Source organism: Melospiza melodia, chromosome Z, assembly GCF_035770615.1.
Source record: "Melospiza melodia melodia isolate bMelMel2 chromosome Z, bMelMel2.pri, whole genome shotgun sequence".
NCBI lineage: Eukaryota > Metazoa > Chordata > Aves > Passeriformes > Passerellidae > Melospiza > Melospiza melodia.
In genome coordinates this window covers 14,051,385-14,077,439 of record NC_086226.1, presented here as the reverse complement: position 1 = coordinate 14,077,439, position 26,055 = coordinate 14,051,385, and the positions used below count along the sequence as shown (strand labels likewise).

The window sequence follows — 26,055 nt, the reverse complement described above, 5'->3', positions numbered from 1 at the left end:
AAAATGCATGGAGAATTAGGTACTCCATGGTCTGTGCTTCTTCACTGCATGCCTCCATTCTGGAGTAACTTCATTTCCACTGATGATCTGTCCTGACAACTTTGAGAGAATCCACCCCATCAGCCAGTTTATCCATGTACCTACAGGCTAAGGGTCAACAACATCAGTGTCCCCTCCCATAACTTTGTTCTTCATGGCAAGCTAGAAATGCCATGTTGGCAGAACCAACATGGAAGCTAGGAACAACAGTGATTTTTAAATGTTGGTGAAGAGTTACATTTAATTGTTCTGTTTCTAAGCCTCTGGGCAGCTGTGCCTATCTTCTCTTTGAATTTCTGCCTTGGTGTCCAGTGTTATGGACAGAAACCACATCTACAAATGGTCCTTTCAGCAAGTTTGTCCAGTTCAGACATCTGCTGTGGTTTGTGTTTTGCAAACTTAAAGCAAATATTAACATGCAGCACCTAATTGTGGTTTTTTGGAGGGATCATGTACTGCTCAGATAAAGAGGTAATAAGTAATTAAATGTTTCCCTTTATAGAAGCCAAGTGTTTACCTTTTTGCTTTTTTTAAAACAAAATGTTGGGTTAGTTGTTTGGTTGAATGTAATAAGTGCACTGCATTCCCCTCATGATGCAAGCTTATTCCTTTGATTGTTTAAGGACACACAAAACCACTGTAAGATATTTTTTAGAGGCACAAGTACCCCCAAAGTATGATTATGTGTCATGGAAGTATGTACTCTTTTCCAGTGTAATTTTAATATCACTGTTATTTCTGCACAGTATGGTCAGTGTGATGGGTCTGCATACTAACAGTGACATCATCTACTATGATTCTTCATTCCATTTTCTGACTTGAAAAGACTCCCATTCCTAAACTAAGTGAGAAAGATCATATCCATTCACCTTTTTACCTCTGTGTTCTCAAATATTCTGTGAGGACCTGTAATCCTGTGCTTGGAGTGCTGGATTGAAGGGTTGGAAGGCCTGGAAAGGCACACACCAGCTATTATCCATCTGGAAATACATTTATGTACTTCTGAAGGGTTAAGAATGCAAGGTGGGCTGCAGGGGATTATTAAAAGTGTCTAAATGTCTGACACTGGTTTTTTTCAAGAAGACTCCCACAGATTTTCTCTAATAGCCCATATTGCAGATGACATCAAGATTAAAACACTTCCAAGAACTTCCTTCCTACATCAGCTTCTAACCAAAGCAGGAAAAAATGGACTCAAACTGACTCTGACTTTGAGGAAGAAGACCACCATTACGGCACCTTCTTTGTCTCAAGAGGGTCTTAGATAAGATATTTAATTTAAAATATTTTTAATCTATATTAGATGCTTCTGTTGTGGTGGAGAAACTTTAATACACCATGGGGTTTGTCTCTCTGCTAGGATGGGAGAAATGGAATGTAAAGCAAACACTGTAAAGCAGGGAAGGCTTTATGCCCATGTCATGTGCCACAGCTTCCTTCATCAAAAAAAACCACGGATCAGGAGTGCAGGGAATCAGGAGCCCACGCTTACCAAGGAAACCATTGACCGTGGCAACTACGTCCAGATATGGACAACACTGGACAATCCAGATCACAAGAGCTTTTCTTTTATTTTCAGCACATCAGTCTCAGGACATTGTTAGATAATGGAGACAGGATGTTAACAGCCTGCTGATTCACAGGGAATGCCAAGGAGGTGGAGCATTACAGCATAGCATAAAACCATCTCAGCCTAGATTTCAGCCGATCATACATAGAACAACACGTATTGACAAGCATTCTATCCAATCTTATAAAACACACGTAATGGTAGTTAAAACAAAGACTGGTTCATAGGAGACAAAGAACAGAGCTCTATTCATGCTAACCTTCTAAAGATATACATTAAATAACCTTGTTGCCATCCATAAGCCAATTCTACAGAGGCCTATTGTTATTTGTCACGTGTGCTCTACTGCTTGGGAAACTTTTCTGCTGTATTTGCAATGCTAACAAAACTTCAGTCTGAGGCCTGTTCTTTTTTAACTATTTCCTAAAAACCCTCTAATTTTATGAATTCCAGCACAGGAGGGGCAGCATGGAGGAAAACAGAGGAGCAGAAGCACAAAGCCTTTGACTGGACTGCACTGTCAGGTCCTTCAGAGGTTTCTCTGCTGACTGGCAGCCTGGCAGGCTCCTCAGGTTTCCTACAAGCACTGACCTTGGCATGCAGCTGCACAAGAGAGGCTCAAGGAGAAAGACAGTGTTGTGGAGAGAGAAATCAGGGTCTCACCTGTCCTTGTCAAGGCCAAAGGGTCACTGCAGCAGCCAAACAAATGGAGAAATGATGTCATTCTGCAGGCAAACACTGGGTGTCTCTGGTAAAAACATGCCAATGTCCAAGGTTGCAGAGGGTGATGTTGCTGGGGGTATGATGCTTGCCCAGCAGTCCTTGTGCTATACTTCCCTCCAGGAGTACTGGCCTGCAGGATGGGGAGGAAGAAATTAAAGCAAATAATCAAACCTAGAGGCCTAGAGTTGGTGAATGATTGTAGTGTGGATTCATATAAACTGCAATGTTGATACACCATTTATACAGCATCAGTATTTTTCACTAAAAAATTCTGCTAAGCAACTGATGCCTATATGACTTAGATCAAAGTTACAAGGTTCTTATTTAGCTTGAGTTGTAAGATACCCATATAACCTGATGTATCTATATGACCTGCTATCAATATAACCTAAATCATGACTTTTTATATATCTATATCACCTGAAACCTATATAACATGAATCACAGCTTTTTATACCTATATAACCTGAGTCACAACTTTTGTATCTATATAACCGGATATAAATAACTTTTTATGCCATGTAATGGCTAGTGTATGGTTAACTAGTTGCTTAATACTGAATGGACAAAAAAAAAAAAAAGGAAAAAACCTCACCCCATGGATAGTTTCAGAGACAGATAAGTATAGTACTAATGAAAAATTGGCAAGTGCAAAGTCAATTAGCCACAAAACAAAGAATTTAGGCCAGTTAAGACCAGACAGACCAAGGAACAGCATAACTGTGCATGCTCCAAAGACAAAGTTGAAATGACCCCGGAACTGGGGAGGTGCAAGCACAGTGCAAAACAACTATTTAGAACCCTGAGATCACGCTGTGTCAATTAGTTCTGGCATGTATATGATGCGTTTTAATGACACAGTAACACTAAGCAATACTTACTGTATAAATATACCACAGCACTTGACACAGGTTAGTGAGTTAGGAGAAATCCCCCTCACCTCCAGTACTGCAATAAACAAATACCTGCTCTATAGACACAGGTCTATGGGCTTTTATTTCCAGCCTCTCTTTCAGGCATCACAACAGAGAAGTTTGCATGTCATTGCAATATGCGTGGGTATGTGGAATTTTGGGGAAATTGTCTTGCAGCTGTGCACCTCAATGTGGGCCTTTGGTCTCACAACCATGATTTTCATATGCACATTTTGTTACAGGACATCAGAACTTGCTCCTTCATTTAGCCTGATACTGTAGCATCACGTTTTGCTTTTCCATATACCATCTGGAAAGTATGTTTCCATGCTAGATTTTCCGGTGAGGAAAAGCAGTGTAACACGTAGGAAGTCACCGAAATGGCACCAGCTCTTGATAGAGCTCAAGAAGCATTTGGACGATACCCTCAGGCACATGGTGTGACTTTTGGGAATGGTGCTGTGCCGGCCAGGAGTGGGACTCAATGGTCCTGATGGGTCCCTTACAATTCAGCATACTCTGTGGTTCTGCAAAATTTCAACACCCGGGCATCACTTACAGCTTGTTGTCAGCTTGATTGAATCTCCCTGCTTGTTGATTAGGCCTGAAAGCGCACAAAGACCAAACAGCAAAGAACGCCTTTTCCTAAAGAAATTTCCACACATTCCGTTTCCCAGCGAGGGGGCTGGCTTGAGGGGACGGACTACATTTCCCATGAGGCTGTGCGGGGCGCGGTAGAAATGCGTCACTCGCGGTGGCCGCGGAAGGCGCCCGGCGCGCTCCCAGCATGGCGGCGGTGCGGGCGCTGCGCGTGGCGGCGCGGCAGAGGCCCGGGCTCGGCCCCGCGGGGCTCAGGGCGCTGTGGGGTGGCCGCAGGTACCCGCAGGGCACAGGGTGGCTTCGGGCCTTGTCCGCATGCTGGGCCTGCACCGGGCCGTGGGTCTCTGGAGGTCATTTAGCCCGGCACCGCCTGAGCAAAGCTCTCAGGGTTTGTCTATGGCTTTGGAATAACCTTAGGGAAGGAGACTCCACAGGTTCTCTGGGCAAGCAGAGCCCACCAGTGCACTGCTGGTGGGGGTGCAGTGCTGCAGGGCTGGAGCCTTTAGAGTTGTTACTGCTTTTATTAGGAGTGGGAAGTGAGGGATTTCGCGGGAATGAAAAACAGTTCCTCTGTAACATTTTGCGTGAAACCGCGCATGGGTTGTTGACTATATTGGGGCATATGAGAAAGCAAAATTTTTTACTTAGAAACTAGTACTGATTTTTTTTTACATATGGACAGTGATTTTCTTCTGTAGTTGTGGTTATTTTCTGATATGCTTTTTATTCACAGCAAATCAGAAAACGGAGCTGTAACAGAAAATAAGTAACTAATCTTGTTAAAATGCTGTTTTCACTCAGAGCCATGATAGAAGGTGGGTGGGTGATTGCTCTGCAGAGGTGGCCTGTGTGCGGAGCAGCACTTGGGGAAGGCCTGTGCACTTCTGGCCGATAGACCTGATGAGTCCATGGGATGTGTAGAATGTCTGGATTGAGTGGTTTAAAACACCACGGATACAAAAATGCTCTGATTCTGTCTTGAGTAGCCAGAGGCTGAGAATGTGTTCTGGTGCCAGTAGGAAGGAGGAAAGAGAAGTGGAAGCAGACAGAGCAGTTCCTGAGAAGGAGGAGAGGAGCGAGCCCAGCCTGATGCACCCCCTGCCCCGCCGCCGGAGCTACGTTCCGCCCGAAAACCTGCAGAGCTGCCTCGAGTCCCACGTCAGGGAGGTCTTCGGGCCCTCTGTTCCCGAGGACTGGCAGCAGGCTCCCCTGCAGGAGAAGAGGCTGAAGCACCGCCTGCTGGCCCGGCTGGCCACAGAGCTGGGACATGCCGTCCCCAACTCGCAGCTGCACCGCATGCGCTGCGCTGGGGACGTGCTGGGCTTCTACTGCACCCCTGTGAGGGACAGCACCAAGATCGATGAACTCACGGCTGCAGAGCTGCCCCCGAACCTGAAAATCATATGGCAGCAGTGAGTCCCCCCCATGCAGCATCCCTGTGCCTGGCTGGTGCTGCAGGGCAGCAGCAGAGCCTTCTGGCTGGGGTGAGATCTGTGAATTTCAGTAATAAAGGTTCACTGAGCTGTGCTCAGGTTTGGCTGTTGCTGCTCTGCTCTTTTTTTTTCCTGCAGACCAGTTCTTGTGAGGGGCAGCGTGGGCACTGCCCCTGCCCTTGCCCTGCTGCTGGGCACTGACAGGAACCAGTGAGGATCAACAAGGGGGCCATTTCCACAATTTCTACTCTGCACCTCTGTATTGGTTTTGGCTGAGGTGGAGTTAATATTGTTCCCAGGGGCTATTATGGGGCTGTATTTTTGACCTGTGCTGAACTCAGGGCTGATAATACAGAGATGTTTTTGCTATTGCTGAGCAGGGCTTGCACAAAGCCAAGGCCTTTCCTGTTATTCTTCCTGCCACACAGTTGAGGGGATTGGGGGTACATGGAAGGGGACACTGCCAGGACAGGTGACCCAGAATGACCCAAGGGATATTCCAGACCATATGGCATCAGGCTCAGTGTATAAAAAAATGGGGGGAGAAGGAAGTAGAGGACACGTGGAGTGATGGCATTTGTCCTTTCAAGTCACTGAGATGTGCAGTGGGACCCTGCTCTGCTGGAGGTGCTGAACACCAGCCTGGCCATGGGAAGCAGGGTATTAATTCCTTATTTTGCTTTGCTTGTGTGTGCAGCCTTTGCTTCCCGTATTAAACTGTCCTTACCCCAACGCACGACTTTCAAAGCTTTTACCTTTCTGATTCTCAGGACCATGGCAGTGTGCTTCCCATTGCTCACACTGTGGCTCACAGAAATCTTCTGCTTTCCTTCTGTTTCGCTGCTGTGAAAGCCAACGCCTGTGTGGCCACTCTGGGGATGCGCTTGGCAAGCGCTGGAGCACAGATGCCAAGCTCTGGAATGTTTTTTCCAGGACTGATGAATGGCACTGTAGCTGTCTGCCTGCCTGAATTTCTTTATACTGTTCCTGGTTGGCCCAGATCTGGGTGTCAAAGCAATTGAAGGAGTTGCCAGCAGGACTGATGAGGATTAGTCTGTGCTAGCCTTCAGGATGCTGTGATCTTTCTATTTCCCTTTCTCAAAAGGAAAAAACAAACAAAATATGAAAATTTGTTCAATTGACCTGTTTCATATCTTACCATATGTCAGCAAGAGCTCTCATGGACTGAAGCACTCAACAAAGTCAAAATTTATGATTTCTTTCCAGAATATGAAGTTTGGTGGGTTTTATAACACACAATTCAGTTGAGTTTTACTTCTGCTTTTCCTTATATTTACTTTCATTGAAAGCATCAGAACACTGCATAATTGCAGTACGGTGTTGCCTAAGTAATCCATGAATTTGTGGAACATGCCGCCAGACTTTACAACTTTACAGCCCTGAGTTGTGGATCAGGGATACATTTTCCTTAAGCACCCAGACAATTTCTACATAAAGGAAAAAGTAACCATTTAATTCTTGTCTCTGGAGATCAGCTGTCTGCTTTTAGCTTTTTGTGGTTTTGGTGTTCGGGGTTTTTTTTCACAAATTCATACAGAAATTCCTGTACATGAAAGAGCAGTTTATATTTTAATCTTTCCAAAAGTGCAATCACAGAAAGCATAACAAATCTTCATGAAATTCTGAAGCAGAAAACGGTAAGTATTTCACATAGCATTTTCTATTTCTAGAATGCTGTCAGTAAGTCTGACTCTAATGATTGGGTCTCCTCTTCCTGGAGATTTCACACCCTTAGAGAAAGACAGATCCCTGGAGAATAATTTGTATCTACACAATTGTGGATTCTTTGGGGCGCTTTTTGCTTCTGTTGGCAAATGGAACAGTGAAACATGAGGAACACAGAATTTACTAACTGGTTCTTTAGGCAGTCAGATTATTAAGGAAAATATAGACAAAGGTCATAAATTCATAATGGAAAGCTGGACAAGGACACCAAGCCCCAAGTCTTTATTTCCCTGTCTCCTGAAGCTGGAAGTTTCTTTCTTCCCCTGCTAACCAGGTGGCAAAATCCACTGCAGAATCAGTAACAGGATCTTTTCAGTTCATGGTCTAGAATCAGAGCAAGGCAGAAAAGCCAAGGATTCTTAAAAAAAAAAAAAAACCAAAAAAAAAAAACCAAAAAAAAAAAAAAAAAACAGTAAAGAGTAGGAAAAAATGGTCTTCATTTGCTGATAGGTGTGCCTGGAAAAGGGTAATGCTTGTTTTGTGTCAGCTGGGTGAGGAATTGGGCCAAAATCCAAGTACTTTGGAGGATGCAGTTCAGCCTGTTTCCTGTTGTGCATCCATGAAATGGATTCATCTGACAGTACTGACCATGGCATTAGCACTAGATAAAATTAACTTTGTCTTTAATCTGTAGCAATTAGAGTCTCTAAAATTTACAGACCACAATAAAGGATGGAAATTTATTGAGCAAACATATAGCCTACAAGGGATGTAAGAGTCAGAGATCACAGATAGTAAATATGGGTCTTTGTTCACAGTATGTGCACCTGATGGGGCTGTCTTCTGCTCTTTGGAATGCTTTTGTTTGGTTTGTTGTTTTTTTTTTCTTTTTTCAAGATAACACAGCTGAACACAGATGGCTGGCTGAGAGAAATGAAAATGATCTTGCCTTCTTATTTTTCATATCGACAACAGTGGGGGGAAAAGAGGAAAAAACATGGGAGAGCAAGAAATGTGCCAGATGAGGTTCTAGTATGTTAACGTGAAGGAAACTGCAAAAGTGTTGACATTTTGGCATTCAGAACTTGCTTTCACAGGGGTCTATGTGACGGAACGCGAACCTTCTTCACTTTCTTCTGGTGAAATACGCGCTATGAAGTGTAAATGAAGACCAAGAGCTTTTCGCTACATTAGCTTGCCAAAACGTCTGGATTTGTGTTTAAATAGGTTGGCAGCACCGGGTTATCCCCCGGAGAAGACAGCTCTTTCCCAGCCACAACGACCGCGCCGCTCCCGGGCATTCCACACAGTCCCGCAGCGTCACGTGACAAGCGGGAAGCGCTCCACGGGAACAGGTCCTGGCAGCTGCACGGGTGTCCCAAAACGCTCCCCTTCGGCAGGGAGGCATGGAAGGGGGTCCCGCCGAGCTCGGAGCTGAGTTTCTCTGCGTTTCGGGTCGGGTTCCCGGCTCGGTGGCGGGCGGAGCGCGGCGGGACCCGGTGGAGCGCGGCAGCGCGCGCAGCTGCCAGGACCTGGCCAGGCGCTGCTGCGCATGCGCGGCCCGTGATCGTGCTTCTCGTCCGCCACATCTTTCTCCTCATCCTTTTCCTGATCTTTTTCCTTATTTTCCTCTTTTCCCCGTCCCTGCACCTCTGCCGGTGCGGCCATGGGGAAGTTGAACGTGGTGATGCTGCGGTACCTGTCCCGGGAGCACTTCAGGGTGCTGACTGCGGTGAGCGGGCCGGGGCGGGCCTGTGGTGCCTCCGCTGGGGCTCCGTGCTGGCCTCTTGTGGGGAGGGCCCGGTTCGGGCCGGTGTCTCCTTCGGCTCCCCGGCTGGGGGGAATCGGGAGACACAGGGAGTTGTTGGGGATGCTTGGGAAGTCCCCCGGGGATGCCCGGCTGATCGCAGACCCATCACGGTGAGACAGCGTCCCAGCGTCTCTTTCTCGCTGCTCTCCGTGTCTGGGACTGAAATCTAATGAGCCGCTCGTGTCGTGGCTGGCACTGAAGAACTTCCCCGGGTGGGTTGTACCTAGGCTGCCAAGGAGCAGTGAAGCAAGTGGAAAGGTTTGTTAAGGCTTAAAACTTAAAAAGTTAAGTCTTAAACTCTGTAGTCTTTAAAAATTGCCTATTTGAAAAGAGATTTTACTCTTGAGCTGGATCTGTACTTCATTGTACTTCAACACAGTGCTGAAAAATATGTTTTTCATTACTCTTTTAGGTGGAAATGGGCATGAAGAACCATGAAATAGTTCCTGCTAGCTTAATTGCTTCCATTGCCAGCCTTAAACACGGTGGCTGTAATAAAATTTTGAGAGAGCTGGCGAAGCACAAACTTCTGGCTTACGAACGAACTAAAAGTAAGTTTGAATTTTTGTTGGACTCCCTTTCTTATCTTGTCCCCAGTCTCTCACAGTGGCACCTGCCCAACAGGTTGGGATGTAGGAGTGCCCAGCATGTTTGCTTTGCCTTCTCTTGGACTCAGCCTGGAAATGTGCGTTTGTGCAGCACCAGATGCTGTGTCTGCTTGTATCTTTAGTAGTAAGAGACAGAAAAAAGATAAACAGTTAACTTTCTTTTTTGCTCAGAATAAGGTAAAAAGAATCTTCACTTGAAGCAGTATTTTTTTATGTGACGAGATGGTGCAGGTCTTTCCCTATTCCCTTCAGCCTTTTAGTTGGATCTGGCCCTACAAACACAGTGGGGATGTCTGTGTTCTCCCTTTTGTCCCAGTTCTTCTGAGGATTGAGGGATTGCTCCAATCCAATTTATATGTTTTCACCATTCAGTCAAATGGGGCTGGTAAGAGCCAAGGGGTGAAATATTACTTGGGTGCTGTGTACTGCAAGAAACAAGACTAAACTGACATTTATTTTAAATGGTATGTGTGCATAACAAGGAGTGAAATGTGTTTTCTTTTTACCCAGCTGTCCAGGGTTATCGGTTAACTAATGCAGGATATGATTACCTGGCTCTGAAAACTCTCTCTTCCCGACAAGTCATCAGTTCTGTGGGGAACCAGATGGGTGTTGGCAAAGAATCAGGTAAAGTAAAATAACATTTTTTAAAATTTTTTAAAGCAAACACATCTGTAATACTGCAAATATTTTGCTAGAAGCTAGGGGAGTTTTCCTCTGGGTAGGCAGATCAGTTAATCTGTCAAACACCGAGATGTATTTGAACAGAGCATGTTCAAGTACTCTGTGAGGCTTCTGGCTGCATTTGAGTATTTTTTAACAACAGTGTAATTTCATTTTGCCCAATTTGTTTGTTTCTTAGTTCATTATTTAAAAAGGTACTTTGCAGGCGGGTGCTGCTTGCGTTGTGCTTTGTGAAGAGTTTCAAACCATTTAACAAAAAGATAATTTCAGCTTTTTCATCCCACTTAAAGATAAGGTAGTAAAGTAAAATAGGCTCAAAACTATTGGAATGCTATCTTGGTTCCTGCTGTGTTCATGTAGTTTGACACAGAATGTGACTTTTGTAGTTGGAGAAGGGGATTATTATCTAGACAAATACTAGAAATTAAGTTTAGGGTATTTGTTAACACAAGATTAAGCGTCTGGTCCCTTGGGTTGTCTGTCTGTTGCTCAGGAAAGAAAAGCTCTTCCAGGATGTAGTTAAAAGCACCAGACCACTGAAAGATACTTCAGATCCCATCAGCATTTCTTCTACTGGGGTACCATGAACTCTTTAACAGTAATTTCTTCATGTTCAAACTTTTGATACACACTGTATAATTCGCTGCCTTTGCTAAAACTTGTAGGTCAGAAAGGGTGAGGAGTGAGGTAACAATCTTTCACTGCCCTTTTTCATCTGACTTGTTAGATATGATTAATTTCTTAGATCTGTGCTGTGACATATTTTCTAGATATTTATATTGTTGCCAACGAAGAGGAGCAACAGTTTGCACTGAAATTGCACCGGCTGGGGAGAACCTCCTTTCGCAACCTGAAAAACAAACGTGACTACCACAAGCACAGGCACAAAATGTCCTGGCTGTACCTGTCCCGGATAGCAGCAATGAAGGAGTTTGCCTACATGAAGGTAGATGGTCATTCACACAGAGCCAGCAATGGTGGGACAGGCTGGAAGATGCTTCTCAGGCTGTCTTTTGATCACTTTGTGTTCACAGTACTGACAGGATTTATGCTTCATTTTTATCTCTCCCCTCATGGACGTAAAGTATACATTTCACGGAATCACAGAAATTCTAGGTTGGAAGAGACCTTTAAGATCATCGAGTCCAACCCATGTTCTAACACCTCAACTAGATCATGGCACCAAGTGCCACATCCAGTCTTTTTTTAAACTCTTCAAGGACTGGCAAAGAAGAGTATTGCAAAAGCATAACACTATTGAGGAATAAAATTATACCTTTGGGGTGAAATGCCATTAATATTAAAAAGAAAAATATACAGACAATTACAGCAGAGGAAAACTACTCCTTTAAAAGTTACTGTTTCAGAGTTTCATTTTCTGTTTAACTAGTAGGTAAGGTATTTCTGTTTAACTAGTGCGAAAATCTGTAGTTTAAAAAACACTTGTAATGCTTTATGTTGTATGATAATAACATTACGAAAGTTTTCACTAGCTAAGATATGTTAATATAGATAAGTGAAATTATTCTCAGGCAGACAGAACAACAGAAAGAACAATGAAATCCACTTAATCTTAGTGCCACAGTCACACTGTGTTTTTAACAGGAGATAAAAAGATAGCTTTACTCTGCTTATGATGTATTATACTCTACCATGGAGAGGGAACATCTTTTCTTACTCATGCCTAAGTTTGCCTGTCATATGTGCTCACAGCAGTCAAATAATGAAAGGAATTCTCCACTTTGTGAAGACAAGATTAAATTCTAAATTGCACCATCTGAGAACTAATTTTATGATCATGATCTCCAGCTTTTAATCAGCCAGGATTTAAAAAAAAAAGTTTCAATGCAACATGCTTTGTACACTTCCCAATGCCAAAATTAAGCTTTGCCATTGAAATCACATGGAACAGATTCAGGTATCATGAGAGAATTTCAAATTAATGATGTTATTTATGGATAGATAATCTATATATCACCAGTTCTGCAGTTTTTCCTGCAAAATTTATTGCATAAACTGGGAAGCAGTTGTCATTTCTTAAAATTAACCTGTTTTTATTTTACCAAGCTTTCACTTGTTGCTGTGCTGTTGAGGGAGACCTTCCAGATCAAAACTAGTGTTTTGATCTAAAAAGGCACACTTAGTTCTGTGCTGTGAGAAAAGATTTCATTATATTGCTAATCCTGAATTCTGTGGTTTTTTTACCTTCTTCAAAAATCCACAGATATTGTATAGTGATGAAAGATGATAGCTGAAAACTAATTACTAATAAAAACCTAGTTTTTGTTTCTCCCTTTTGTGTTATTCAAGAGTAATATTTACATGAAATTATTTTCTTGTTCCTGTAAATAAAGAACCATGATTAATTGTCTCAGTGGCCTCCACAGAGAGAGAAAGAACTAACCATCATTTAGATCTTCTGTCCAGATGGTCCAGCTGGTAAAACCTTATGTGGTCAGAACTTGTAGAAATGTTATTGTGGGGGTCAGGTTCTCTGAGCAGAGGACTGGAGGAGGTTTAATTGAGTGCTGAAAAGACGAAATACTTAAGTAACAAATACTGTGTTTATGTTACTTTAACTTAGGACTCTCTAGAAAAGTTCACTGGTAACAACAGAATGAGTAAAAATAGAATAAACTCATAAAAAAGTTGAGTAGATCCAGTGAATGACTAAATTTGTGCTAGAAAATGCAAGCAGGAGAGCTTCAAAATATTATGACTTGTCTTTGGTTAATCTTAGTGTGGTATAAAGCCAATTATTACTGTTTAGGAATGAACTTGTGTTCACATACACAAACAAACACATACTTGTGTTTACAGCAACTGAGTATAGATTGGCTAATCAGGCAGGAGTGTATTAGCAGCAGCTTAGTGTGGAATTCTTTTCTAACGCCAAGCACCCCCCAAGCACCCCGTTTCCTATTTCTACTACTGATTCCACAGGCTAATGTACCAGGTGAGGTTGTGTCATTTCTCCAGTTTGTTGTGATTTTCTTCTAGATGCATGATAATTAAACTGTAGGCAGTGCATTCAGTGTCTAAACTTCTGAATTTTATTGTCTTTGCAGTGGGAGGTCCAGTGGCTGGGAGGCTGTTTTCCTTCCTAGGCATGTGATTTGGGCAATATTTGCTGCTATCACAGTGATGTGTACAGCTTACCTTAGGTGTTGGTTTGTCAATATGTGTAATGTTTCCTTAACAATTTAATTTTAATTTTTCATTGTGTTGTCTCTTTCCAGGCTTTGCATGACAGAGAATTTCCTGTTCCGAAGCCCATAGACTACAATAGGCATGCAGTTGTTATGGAACTTGTTGATGGATATCCTTTGTAAGTAGTGAAAGCTTGAATCCTCTGTGTTAGAGAGACCCTGGCAACCTTAGGAAAAGTAACAGGGTTAGGGTTTTTTCAAGTTTTCTGCGGAGAAATTGCACATTCTATATGTTACTTTGTATATAGAGTATTAATATCCCTTATGTTCTGAGCTCCACTTTGTGGTCCTTGCTCTGTTAATACAGATGAGTTTGTAACTCAGTTCTGCAGTGTTTATAACAGACTACCATGTCTAATCTGGTTTTGAACCTTTAAGAAAGATTATTTTGCTTGAGCTTTTCAACCTCTAGAAACATTAAATATTATTGAGGTTTTTAGGTGAAGTGTTGGTTTGGATTTGAGTGCAAAAGCATTCAAAACCAAAACCTGTCTCTTTCATACAATAACCCAGGTGTAATCCAGAAATTTAAAGTTTCTAGTTACAGAATAAACAGGTCCATTGTCTTGTATAGGATTCAAGATCTTAAGTTTAATCAAAAGGCAATTAATTCCAAAGTAAAATAGTAGAAGAATAATGTGGAAAAGACTTCCCACCCTCATTTGTTAAATAATTCCACATCCATTGTGTAAACAGAACACTTCAAGTTCCTTGTGGCAGTCTGCAGTGGAAGTTTAATTTTTCTTCTTTTCCTAACATAATCTAGAAAATCTGATTTTGTGTAAGAATCAGATTCTTATGTGCCATTTGAATTTCAGCGTAAAAAGATTTAGCTCCTACTGACACGATTAGATTACCTAAAACAGGAGAAACATATAAGTTTGCTGGTCCATTATTTACATAATGCATTATGACAGCAGTGCTCAGTGGGAGACAGTGAGTGAGTTCAGGTGAGGTTTAGCCTGGATTTAAGGACGTATTTTCTCCTCTTGAGGACAGAGAGGCAGTGGCACAAGTTGCTTGGGAAGGTTTCACTGTCTCTCTCCATTCCCAGAAGTTTTCTATCCCAACTAGACAGAGACCTGAGCAGTCGGGTCTCTGTATTTCAGGAGAATGCTGGACCAGAGACCTGAGGGCCCTTTTAATTTGAATTACTCTGGCATTCTGTCAAATGTATTTCATATACTTTATCTGTATTTTTAAATGAAGTCTTTCAAGGTTGAGATTATTAATTTTACTTAACTTTTCAGGTGCCAGGTGCGCCAAATTGAAGATCCAGCTGCGGTCTACAGTGAATTAATGGACCTGATTGTAAAACTTGCCAATCATGGTCTGATCCATGGGGATTTCAATGAGTTTAATCTCATCTTGGATAATAACGACCATGCCACTTTGATTGATTTCCCTCAGATGATGTCAACATCGCATGCAAATGCTGAATGGTAGGTTTAGATCCAAAGATGTTTTCCAGGTGAATTGACAAATGCTGATGAAAGCAAACAGTCAACCATAACTTGTTTCCATGAGTCTTCTCCTGAAGAGAAGACTTTTTCTGTGAGTGTTGTGATGCAGCACAAGTAATGTTCCAAACAAAGAATGAGTAGAAATGTCTCTGCAGAATAAATATGTGATTAATTGCTTCTCAGAGATAATATTGTTTGGTTTAGTGACACTCAGAAATGAATTGTATCCAGTTTCCCTTTCTAGCCTTTTGGCTTGAGATCACTCATGGAAATAATTTTCAAATAAAACCATGTTGGATAAATGCTTCTTGTTGCAGTAGACTTCACTGATTTTTTGTTTGTACAAATCTGTACTTTTTACAGGTATTTTAACAGAGATGTTAACTGTATTAAGGAGTTCTTCAAGAAACGCTTCTACTATGAGAGTGAACTCTTCCCAACCTTCAAAGACATCAGGTGGAAATGATCAGATGAATTTGAGTTCTACTTATGGCACTAGTGTTGGTATTCTGAGAAAAGTGAATTCCTGTGAGAGATGCCTGTGGGAGAAACTAAAAAAAATAGGCCCGACTGTATAATTTTAAGTTACATTTTTCTGATTTCTATTGTGTTTTCCTCAAAGTTACTGTAAGTGGTTTTCAAGTGTGCTTTAAAATCCTCTGCTGCCTTGTCTTTCTGCAACCAAGGAAGAGAGGTCAACCTGAAAGCTTGATCCAAATGATGAATGTCCAGGAAATTTTAACAGTGATGCAGAATCAGACTGTTTGATTTTAATTCAGTTAAATAATCTAATATATTGAAGATTAATTTGGGTTTCTGTTTCAAAATTATTTTAAATGCTTGTAAATAGAGTGGCTACCTCCTTAGGGATTATTACATTTAAACTTCCTAGAGTCTTTTGATCCTTCTGAAAAGTAAAATTACTTTTCACTTATTTTAAGAATGAAACTTACACTGAAATTGTGTAGAGACCAAAACTGTTACAATGAAAACTGTTTTATTTCATTCTGAGCACTTTTCCTAAGGATTTCTACACTTTAATCAGCCTTTGTATGTCAGACCCTTTAGTATTCTGTTTGCTTAAGCATGATTTGAACTTAAACCAAAATGTTATTCCTGCTAAAGTAGAACAATTTCCTGAAAAAAACCCCAAGCAACTATAAATGCAGGTTATGGAGATGCGATCATCTTCTGGAGGAGTTTTCTTCTCTTGGATTACATTCTAAGTTAATATTTCACCTAAAGCTCAGCACCATCATGTATTTTGTGTGATTCAACAGTGTATCTTTTTTGTTAATAGTGGGTAATTTTAGTCTAGCTTAGTTAGCATTTTAAGCCCAAGATGTAGTATATTGGTAACTTGGCTTATTAAATTTAGCTTAAAAGAAAATGTTCTTTTTCCGCAGGAGAGAATGTTCTCTTGATAAAGAGATTGCTGCAAGTGGCTATGCAAAGGAGATGCAGGAGGATGGTGAACTGCTTTACCCCATGGGTTCTGATGAGGATGACAATACAGAGATGTTAGAACTTCCAGAGGATGCTGAGAAAGGGCTCAACTTCTTCAGCAGAAATGAACAGAACAGTGAAGACTTCCCATGTGAGGTGGGTGATTTCTCTGAAAGCAGAGCCTCTGACAGCGCTGCAAGCAGCAGTGAGGAGGAGGCTGATACAGCTAAAAGCAGGGAAAATATGCAAAGACTAAATATGGCAGAGTTGAGTTCAGCCTTGGAAGAAAACGAAGGGCCAGCTGTGCCTTGGAAGTCCAGTGAAGATGCAGAGAGTTCTGCAATTACTTCTTTTAAGGGCAAAATACTAACTGAAAATGCTGCCGAACTGGAAGATCAGGCAGGTCAAGGAGGGTGCCATGAGGCTAAGGAGAATGAAGAGGAATGCCCTGAGCTGGTCAACTCATCAGCTTTAAATGAGGAATTCAGTCATTACAGGTAAAGATTCACATTTACTGTCTAGAAGTCTCACCCTTTCCTTGCCCCCCCAAAGTAGCTCAAGAAGGACTGCTCTTCAGCTGCCGTTGTTTAAACTGAAGACTAAAAATTAAATTTATTTTGAAAATATACCAGTAAATACCCTTCCTATTGGTGGTGTGGTTGTCCACCTTTGTTGTATTTATCTAATGAGAAAACAGGTTTTGAATTTCAAAGACCAACCTATTTTCTGTGGTGGATTTTTTCCCCTTTTTCTTCATTTCAGCTAATATTGATAATGAAGGAGTTTGTGATGTTAAAATACTGCTTCTAAATAACTTCCCTGACGAAGTTTATAATTCAAATACTTTGTGTCAAAGGCAAATGTTCTGCTACTCACTCAGCTGAAGTTATCAAGAACAAGCTGTTTGATTCAAATATATTGTACTGTATGTTGTTCCAGCTTTTAATTCCTTTCCTGACATACTTAGAAATTCCTGCTTGCCTTCACACTAACCCCTTGTGTGTGAAATTATATTTCTTGAGTTTGCCAGCCCACCGTGTATGTGGATGCAGAAATCATACTCCTCCTCATTTGTTTTTGCTTTTCAGTTAAATACTGTCAAAACATTCTGCAGGATCTGAAGTGGTTTAATGCCCTGGGGTTTCTCTTCTGGTGCTTGATACTTACATGGCTGTTATGCAACAAATTCTTCTTTCACAAAGTGCCTGTCTTGAACAACCAGTGTTAATGTTTAAACTGGTTGTTTAAACATGTAATGTTTAAAACTTGCATGTTTTGTAGCAAGTTTTCAAGTTGTAGCCCAGAAAGTGAAGACTCAAACAGGGTGCTCATAAAAGCAAAGGTGTGCTTATCTTGCTCATGGGATAATACATAGATTTTTGTGTTTCAGTAATGAGGAGTGTATTGTTCCCATTGCTGGGCACAGGACAAGGACTAAGAGCATCACATCAATCAGAAGTGTTGGGAGCTGTTCAACTATTCCTCCGGTAAATATTATTTTGTTATGTTGTCATCTAGTTTACCCTCAGACCACCTTAAATTGCGCATAACTGTTAGCCCTGTTTCTGAAATTCTTCTCTGGCATGAATCATCTTTAAAAACAGTTACCATCTACCTCTCCAGTGTCTATCTCCATTCCCACAGAAAAATAGGACTGATACCGCTGTAACTGCTTACAGGGAGTGCTTTCCAGCACTCTTCTTCATATTTTGATTTTTGATCTCTCACTGAAGCTCCATATCAACACTAACAACTCTCATTTACCCAATAACTAATTTATATTAATAAATGTTAATGTACTAACAGCATCAGTTCATCAATTTTTCTTGCTAGCGACAATTAATATTATTTCTTTTGAATGTGGATCCTTGAGTCTAGATTTAATTTTGGCTTTCTCACCTCTCTTTTTAGAGATTTCTTCAGATTCTTTTCTGAAAGATTTCTGTGAACTTGCCATCAACAGAGATCTCTTTGGCAATTTGAATTTGACCTTCTAAATTACATAAATCAGGGCATTTTCAGCAGAATTTAATGTGCTTTTCTTCAACTCCAGAGCAGGCAGTAGGTGATACGTCTACTTGGTATTAGGAATTTTGAAACACATGTAGGATGTGATGGTGGAAAGACTGATGAGTCTTTACACCAAGTGCTGCAGTTCAGCAATAGAATTTGGTGAAATTACATTAGATTACATGTGATAATGATATCTGCCTTGCAGAATTTATTCTAGCAGGTTTCCAGCAAGATTTGACTCCACCATGATTGAATAGATGAAAATAATTTGGTGTCTCTTTTTCGTCCAAGAAAAAATACGCAAGTGTGCACTTGGCATAAGTGTGGCAACTTGAGCTGGGACCATGCCACAATCTGCAAAATCATGGCTTTGTTTTTGTTGTGGGCAGATATTGCCATCACAATGGAGAGCAGAACTCAGAATGAGCCACAGTGCAAGTAACAGATGAGATTTCATGGAAGTACTCCACCTTGTTGGAATGGGAAAACCTGGAGGAGGAGCTATAAATCACTAATTCCCCTTCTCCCTTAGCCACACTTGTGTTACTGAGTTGTTGTTTTCCCTTAGAATCAGTCATATTTTTGTAATCTAAACTCCAGAATAACCAGGGTGCTGAAGAAACAAGCACAAACCAAACAATTACTGCTGGGCATGGAATGATCTGCAGTATAATCAGCTTTTACATTTTTGTGTAAGGCCTGTGTTCTGCACTGAGAGGTGTGGGTCCTTTAGCATCTCAGTGGGAACACACTTGAAGATTAACTTCAAAATTATAAATATATTTAAAATTCTGGTTTTTATAATAAAGACTATCAGAGCACACACACAGCACTCTGTGCAGACTTTGTCCATAGCAGAGGATCTCCTTTTTCAGTGAGTTGAACTGTTTTATGATTTTCTTACAAGGAAAGAACTCTGTTCATTTCTACAGTCAAGGTGAAAATCGTGAATCATGAATGTTCATGCTGGTCCTGAAAAAATTCTGACATCATGTCATGTCATTCTGCTAAATGATTTAAAGAAGTTTTGATGACAAATTGCCTGTTTCTTTGTAGGAGCTGGTGAAACAGAAGATAAAGCGTCAGCTGACCAAGCAGCAGAAATCTGCTCTGAAACAACGGCTGCAAAAAGGGGAGGCAAATATTTACACCAAGCAGCGTCGAGAAAATATGCACAACATTAAGTCAAGCTTGGATGCAGCCAATTTCTGGGGATAATTTATTAAAGCTCCTGTGGAACATGAGGAATGTATACAGCTAATTTACCAATAATTCTTTTATGTAAAGGAGCAATCTCTGCTATGCAAACCAGATGTTTTTCTGGGAGTTAATAAATCTCATTCTCATTCCTGTGACTTTGACTGGGAGGTTGTGTTTTGTGTTTCTGGTCAAAACTGTTGATTCTAATTTACATTATATCAGTAGTATTGATTAAGATTATGACAGGAATTTCCAGTAGTGTTTTGTCTTAACTGAGTTGTGGTGTCTTTGTTGTGCAGAGGCACAAAAAGCCTTTTTCTTCAACTGTAGATGCACAATTATTTCCATAAATGTAAAATGGAAATAGTTTTTGCTAAGTTAGTGACAGGTGACATTACCTTCTTTTAGCTTTTTTTCCAAAACTTGGGGACTTAGTCAGATGTAACAATTCCATTGGCTGATTCCATTGGCTGAAATAATCATTTAGTGCACAATGCACCTTGTCTGCTGGAGCTTAGAAACATAAATAGTAGAAATCATTAAAATATTTATTGGCACGAGCACATTTTGAAGTGCTGTTCTACAAAACAATACTGAAGCACAAAAAATCCTACTGCCATCCAACTACTTTATTCTAAAGATAAAAGTAGCTACAGTAGATATAAAAAGTTAATCTTAAAATAATAATGAAATACAGCTGACAGAGATCTCTAAAAGCAGTATAGAATTTTTTCAATATTTTGCTTGGCAGAGTGTTCATCCCTCATACGTCACTGTCATTTGCGCAGAGTGCTATCTCAACACTATTCCATTAATATTTCTATTTTAATCATCAGTACTGACAGAGCTGACCAACAGGAATTTAGTCTCATTTGCGTATCCATTCTGATTAGTTTTGGAGTTGTTTGGTTGATGGTTTGTTGTTTTGTGTTTTTTTTTAATATGCATGTTAATATTATTATTCATGTAATATTTAATATTCCTTTTTTTTTTTTAATATTCATGATCTGGACAGTACTCAGTAGGCAAGAAACTCCAAACATTAAAAAACCCTAGAATACAACCCCTACAGACACAGTGCTTACTCTTGATGGCAGGAGCCCTTCACAAACACCAGAACATTTATCTTCCTAGGCACCATAAGCAGACACTGCTGCTGTTTTACAAGAAGTAACAGGAAGTGATGTAACTGGCAGTTTGGGGTGTTAAATGTGAAAATTCCAAATTCTCCTTTTTACTGACACTCACGGTCACTGGATATTCTCACCTGCGGCTCCCAGTTCCCTTCACTCTGCCCACGGGTAGAGAGGGTACCAGGGTGCGGCAGCGGCTGAAGCCTTTCCCCGCCGTGCCCCGAGCCGTGCCCCTCCCCGGCTGCCCGCCCGCCTCCCCTTCCCGCCGGGATGGCCGCGGGATGGGGAGGCGGCGGTGGCTCTGGGCTGCCTGGCGGGGCCGCCGCCGCCTCCCTCACCCGCTGGCGCTCCGGGAGGAGGGGGCGGCACCGACCGGCTCAGCCGGCGAGGATAGCGGGACGCGCTCCAGGGGTAGGGACGAGCCGCGCTGGCAGCCTGAAACTCCTCCCCTGCCTCCCTTTCGGTCCCCCAGGCATCTTCCCACCCAGAGCCCCTTCCCCGCTGCCGCCCGCACCGGGGGTCTTCGGGCATGCCCCCGGTACATCTTCCCTTCCCTCGCTCTTTTGTATGGCTAAGGAGGGATGTTTGACAAGTGAATCCTCCGTTTTCTTCCTTGCTCAGAAGGAAGGAAGCCTGCATCCTCAGGCTTCTTTGCTCCGTAATTCCTCTCAAAGAGGCAGTGTTCTAGGGATCTCTAGTTTCTGGAGGTTCTAAATGCAAAGAAGGGAGGGTGAGAAGTTGTAAATGATAGATAGGCATAGATGACAGATATTTGTCTTTCCATACAGTGGAAAGCGAAGTGCTAGCAGAACTCTAAAATAGCTTTATTTCTTACTATATGATTTAATTGTAATAGATATTTACATTATTAGATCAATATTAAATACATTCCTAGTATCCTAGTACATTTATAACTTTTCATGTTCTATTGAAGATAAAAAGAAAACCATGCTGTATTTAAGGAAATTCCTCCTTCACAACACTGGTTTCAAAAGCCAGTTGCTGACCTTTTCTTAGATGTCTCTTTATAGGGAAGATTTTTTTGTTATTTAACCACTACCTTAAATTATCCACTATCTTACGGAGGAATCTTTCAGGTGTCTTTTTCTATGGCCATAAATCTCTGGCTTCAGAGAAGCAATTCCTTTCTAAAAACATCCATCTCTCTGCTGTCACAACATGGAGCCCTGTAGCCTGCATTTTCCTCTCTGTGCTGCACTCCCTCCTACGCAATCCTGTCACGTTGGGGTGAGATACGGAGGAACCTGCTCCTGTTATCCTCACTCTTCCTTCGGTACAGGTGTGTATTTCCAGAGTGCACCATCCTCCAAGCTCTGTGTTACTCTGAATCTGAAGTTTTCTTCATAGGACTGACAGTAAGTGACCTTTTTGAATGAGCTAGAATTTTGCCTTTCATCTGCTTCAAGACTTTTGAGTTGTCCCTCCTCTTTGCATCTGAAATATAAAAACTCATATATTTTGAGATTGTTTCACCCTTCATGCCTTGTAACATAAATGACAGAAAGAATATAAAAGAATAATCCTGGTTATTTTTTGACCTCATTTTAGTTAAACTGAGGGATCATATTTTAATGTGACTTTTTAAATATCATACTAACAGAGGTATTGTGTACCTAACGTCACAATCTGAAGCCCATAAAGTTTCCTGGATTCTGAATATGTGTAGAATGCGATATCCACAGTAAATTAAAAGTTTAAGGGAGGCCTCCCAGCTAAACCAAGGAGACATGAAAACAACAAAAGCTAACAATAGAAGAGACAGATACTTTCTAGTATCGAAATTGTACCATTGTATCAGAAGCTGTAGGATGTTTTCTTTCTTGAAGAACTTTTTTTTAAATCCTGGCTGTTTAAAAGCTGGAGATCATGATCATAAAATTAGTTCTCAGATGGTGCAATTTAGAATTTAATCTTGTCTTCACAAAGTAGAGAATTCCTTTCATTATTTGACTGCTGTGAGCACATATGGCAGGCAAACTTAGGCATGAAAAGATGTTCCCTCTCCATGTTAGAGTTGAGTATAATACATCATAAGCAGAGTAAAGCTATCTTTTTATCTCCTTTTAAAAACACAGTGTGACTGTGGCACTAAGATTAAGTGGATTTCATTGTTCTTTCTGTTGTTCTGTCTGCCTGAGAATAATTTCACTTATCTATATTAACATATCTTAGCTAGTGAAAACTTTCGTAATGTTATTATCATACAACATAAAGCATTACAAGTGTTTTTTAAACTACAGATTTTCGCACTAGTTAAACAGAAATATCTTACCTACTAGTTAAACAGAAAATGAAACTCTGTTTCATTTTCTGAAACAGTAACTTTTAAAGGAGTAGTTTTCCTCTGCTGTAATTGTCTGTATATTTTTCTTTTTAATATTAATGGCATTTCACCCCAAAGGTATAATTTTATTCCTCAATAGTGTTATGCTTTTGCAATACTCTTCTTTGCCAGTCCTCTACCTGAAGTTACTCTGCTCATTGTCTAAATCAAACCTATAACTGACCCAAAGCCATAGTGACTTCTGATACAAGCCCATTTCTAAAATACAACACAATAATGACAAGCAATATTTTTTCAGTACTTTCTGTTAAGATTTTGTTGGTATTTTAAAAATGCAACTCTGTGATGTCTTTCATTCTGTGTCTTCTCACACTTTACACTTCCAGAATTTAAAAAAAGAAAAATATAGGAAAATGTATAGAATGTATTGGGAGAAAAAGGGGTGGGAGTTGCTTCTAAAAGAAGCAAAAGAAAAAACCTAACATGGACACTTGTTACAAATCCAGTTTTATTGATGTCTCATCGAACAATTTCTATTTATTTCAGCTGGATTAACGAAGGTCTCCCATGGAGAAAAGGAAAAGCTCCTGAATGTATGGGACCTGCTTTTTGCTTCAATGTTTTTTTTTTTAGTAATAAATGCAGGGTTTTGCTATAGCTTGGTGAAATCTTGGTGCAAGATTTTAGAAAAAAAGCAATACAGCAAAGTCACATGGGGTCAAGAACTCTGTAACAATCAGTTAAAAATTTAAGGAGGGAGTTATGCTGAACAGACAAATTGGGACTGAGGTACTCACTACTAATCTGCAAAGAAATATAAAATCTTATATGAATATAATTCTAATATTTCTGTGTCAAACTGATCCCAGTTGACAGAAGTTGGGTGGAGAGTTTAATTCCAACAGGAGGGGAAAAGGATGGTTGATCTGTGGACAGGTGGCTGTATGAAATGCTGGGCATGCAGAAACCATAAGCAATTCAACAGGAAGGCAGGTTCTTGCAGAGAGGTGTCTGCACAAAAAAATGACAGTAAAGCCCAGAGTGATTGTGGAGACTCCATTCTTGGAGGGTTACAAGACCAGGCAAAGACCTGAGTGACCTGGCCTGCCCTTGTCTCTCATCCTGCTCTAAGGAGAAGATTCTAGTAAGTGACCTTCTGAAGTCTATCCTAACCCAAATTTTTCTAAGATTCTTCCCATTGAGTTCCGATTTCCACGTTTCCCTTCCCCTGACTTCTCTCCAAGGCAGAAATCAATATTACTCAAATTATACATAATCATATCCCAATCCACCACATAATTCCCTCAGGAATTAATTTCAAAATTTAGTTTAAATTATACATGTGCTGTGATACATCAAGATACATCTTGGAACTATTATTTAGAGGACATTATAACTGCTTACAACATAAACTACAAATACACTGTATATTCCAGAAAAACCCAGTGGTTTGTTTGTTTGGGTTTTTTACCCTTTTTCATTGTCAAAAAAAAAAAAAAAATAGAAAGTCAGCAAAATTAGGACAGAGAACCAGGACATACAGAATGAGAGCATGGATATAAGGAAATGTGCTCGTCAGACTAAGAAATTGCAGGGGGAGCCAAACCAGAGGAATAGGTGAAAAGCAGGACACAATCTTCAAAATGTGAGAGAAAAAGGTGAATACTAATAAAGGCATGCCTAGAACACTTAAAGTAACAGAACAATCTCAGGAGAAAGAATTCTAAGAGCATGTATTAAAAAAAACCCAATTAACTTGTAGAATTGCACTATCTTTTTGAGGAACCACCAGCACTCTGCCTTCAGGAGAGATTTCATTCCCTTCTCCAGTCCCAGATTCAGCTGTTGCCTAGAAGTGCTCAAAGACAAGGGATCCACAGAAAAAGAGAGTTTGCTGTTACATCCCATTTGTCTGCCTCTTTGTACCCCTTCAAATTTTAATGACAGCATAAAACAGCTTAGAAAAAATTAACACAGTATCCCTTACATTAACACTGTAAATACAATTGTTTACATTTGTGTAGCTTAGAAATAACACTATTTTTCTTCAATGACAAAAATACTTTGATTCAGTTCTATTAGGAAAAGGTCACCTCTGAAGACTTACTGTTTGTATCAGCAAGTTTATTTCACATCTAAGACTTTAAGAAAATCCACTTTCATATTTATTTTGCCCTGCTAATAATAAAAAGTATTTGGTATTTTAGAAAAATCAACATTGTTGTGGAAGATTTGTAAAGAGAATGACCTTGTTAAGTAACTTCTAAGTTTATTATGGAGGAAGATGGATCAGTTAAGGGATCTAGCCAGGCTGACTACTGGCTAAAGTTCCACAGCATTTTCTCAACAAACTGGACTAAGTCTGGGTGAAAGGATCAAGGAAAAAGGCACAGACAGAACATTTTATCATCAACATCCACACACTGGTAAAATACATAAAAAATTGAAGGCAGAGTAGGTCCTGAAATTGCACTGTAATGAAGAGCACATACCTTTTCTTCAGCGACACACTGCTCCAGACCAATCCATGACCATGCATATTCCCATAAACACCTCTGATGATCATAACTCTCTCACATAGTAGGGATTTTTAGTAGGTTGGAGCAAGCAGCTCCCCAAAAATAAACACAAGATGTAAGGCTTTAATTTAAGAAACAGAGACAACCATAATCAATTGGAAAATTTTTATTCAAGCAACAAAATTAAAACCTATTTTACCACCAGACTTTGTGCAGGAAGAGTCAAACAGCCAGTGAGACAAATAGCAGAATCAAGGAGCAAAATCTGTAGGAAGTGACAGCCTTCTCCAAACTTACTTCTACTTTGCGTAAATAACTGCAAAATCAGCACCCAAAAAAAACCCTCAGTAATATGTCAATGTCCACTGCAAAGCCATTTTTTTTAATAAAAGTAATTGCCCAACACTCAAAGTGCATGTTAGATATCATGCATCTCTCTCACCTACCTGGTATGCTTGCACAGAAGCACTGCTACTAGCCTACATCAGGAAGTGAACAATTTCACTATTAACACCTTGAACATGTTATTACCTTGGAGTTATTAATACGTTGGAGCCATAGTCTGTGGAACAGTCATCATGGGCTTCTGACACTGGTGAGGCGTTGTTACCTGAATTACTTATTTATCTTCTTTGGTTTCATGTCTCTTACCACAAGAACTACAGCACATGCACTCAGTGGGGACTGTAATGTAAAAATG

General features: G+C 40.7%; 2 protein-coding genes across 5 annotated transcripts; both read left to right on the top strand.

Annotated features, from left to right (window-relative positions):
- The first annotated feature begins 4,030 nt into the window (after positions 1 to 4,030).
- Positions 4,031 to 5,377, top strand: LOC134431654 (large ribosomal subunit protein mL50-like). Of its 3 annotated transcripts, none has more exons than XM_063179753.1 (2): positions 4,031 to 4,122; positions 4,866 to 5,377. In XM_063179753.1, the coding sequence occupies exons 1-2, from the start codon at positions 4,034 to 4,036 to the stop codon at positions 5,260 to 5,262; spliced, it is 486 nt and encodes a 161-aa protein (XP_063035823.1). In that variant the 5' UTR covers positions 4,031 to 4,033; the 3' UTR covers positions 5,263 to 5,377. The 3 variants fall into 3 exon arrangements, with proteins under 3 accessions (XP_063035823.1, XP_063035822.1, XP_063035821.1); XM_063179752.1 differs by having other exon boundaries at positions 4,863 to 5,377; XM_063179751.1 differs by having other exon boundaries at positions 4,833 to 5,377.
- Positions 5,378 to 8,522: 3,145 nt separating this feature from the next.
- RIOK2 (RIO kinase 2) lies at positions 8,523 to 19,553 on the top strand. Of its 2 annotated transcripts, XM_063180106.1 has the most exons (11): positions 8,523 to 8,697; positions 9,188 to 9,326; positions 9,894 to 10,010; positions 10,838 to 11,013; positions 13,307 to 13,395; positions 14,527 to 14,718; positions 15,103 to 15,195; positions 16,146 to 16,341; positions 16,543 to 16,682; positions 17,576 to 17,672; positions 19,255 to 19,553. In XM_063180106.1, exons 1-11 carry the CDS (start codon positions 8,632 to 8,634, stop codon positions 19,414 to 19,416), a joined length of 1,467 nt encoding a protein of 488 aa, XP_063036176.1. In that variant the 5' UTR covers positions 8,523 to 8,631; the 3' UTR covers positions 19,417 to 19,553. The 2 variants fall into 2 exon arrangements, with proteins under 2 accessions (XP_063036176.1, XP_063036175.1); XM_063180105.1 differs by having other exon boundaries at positions 16,146 to 16,682.
- Positions 19,554 to 26,055: the final 6,502 nt, after the last annotated feature.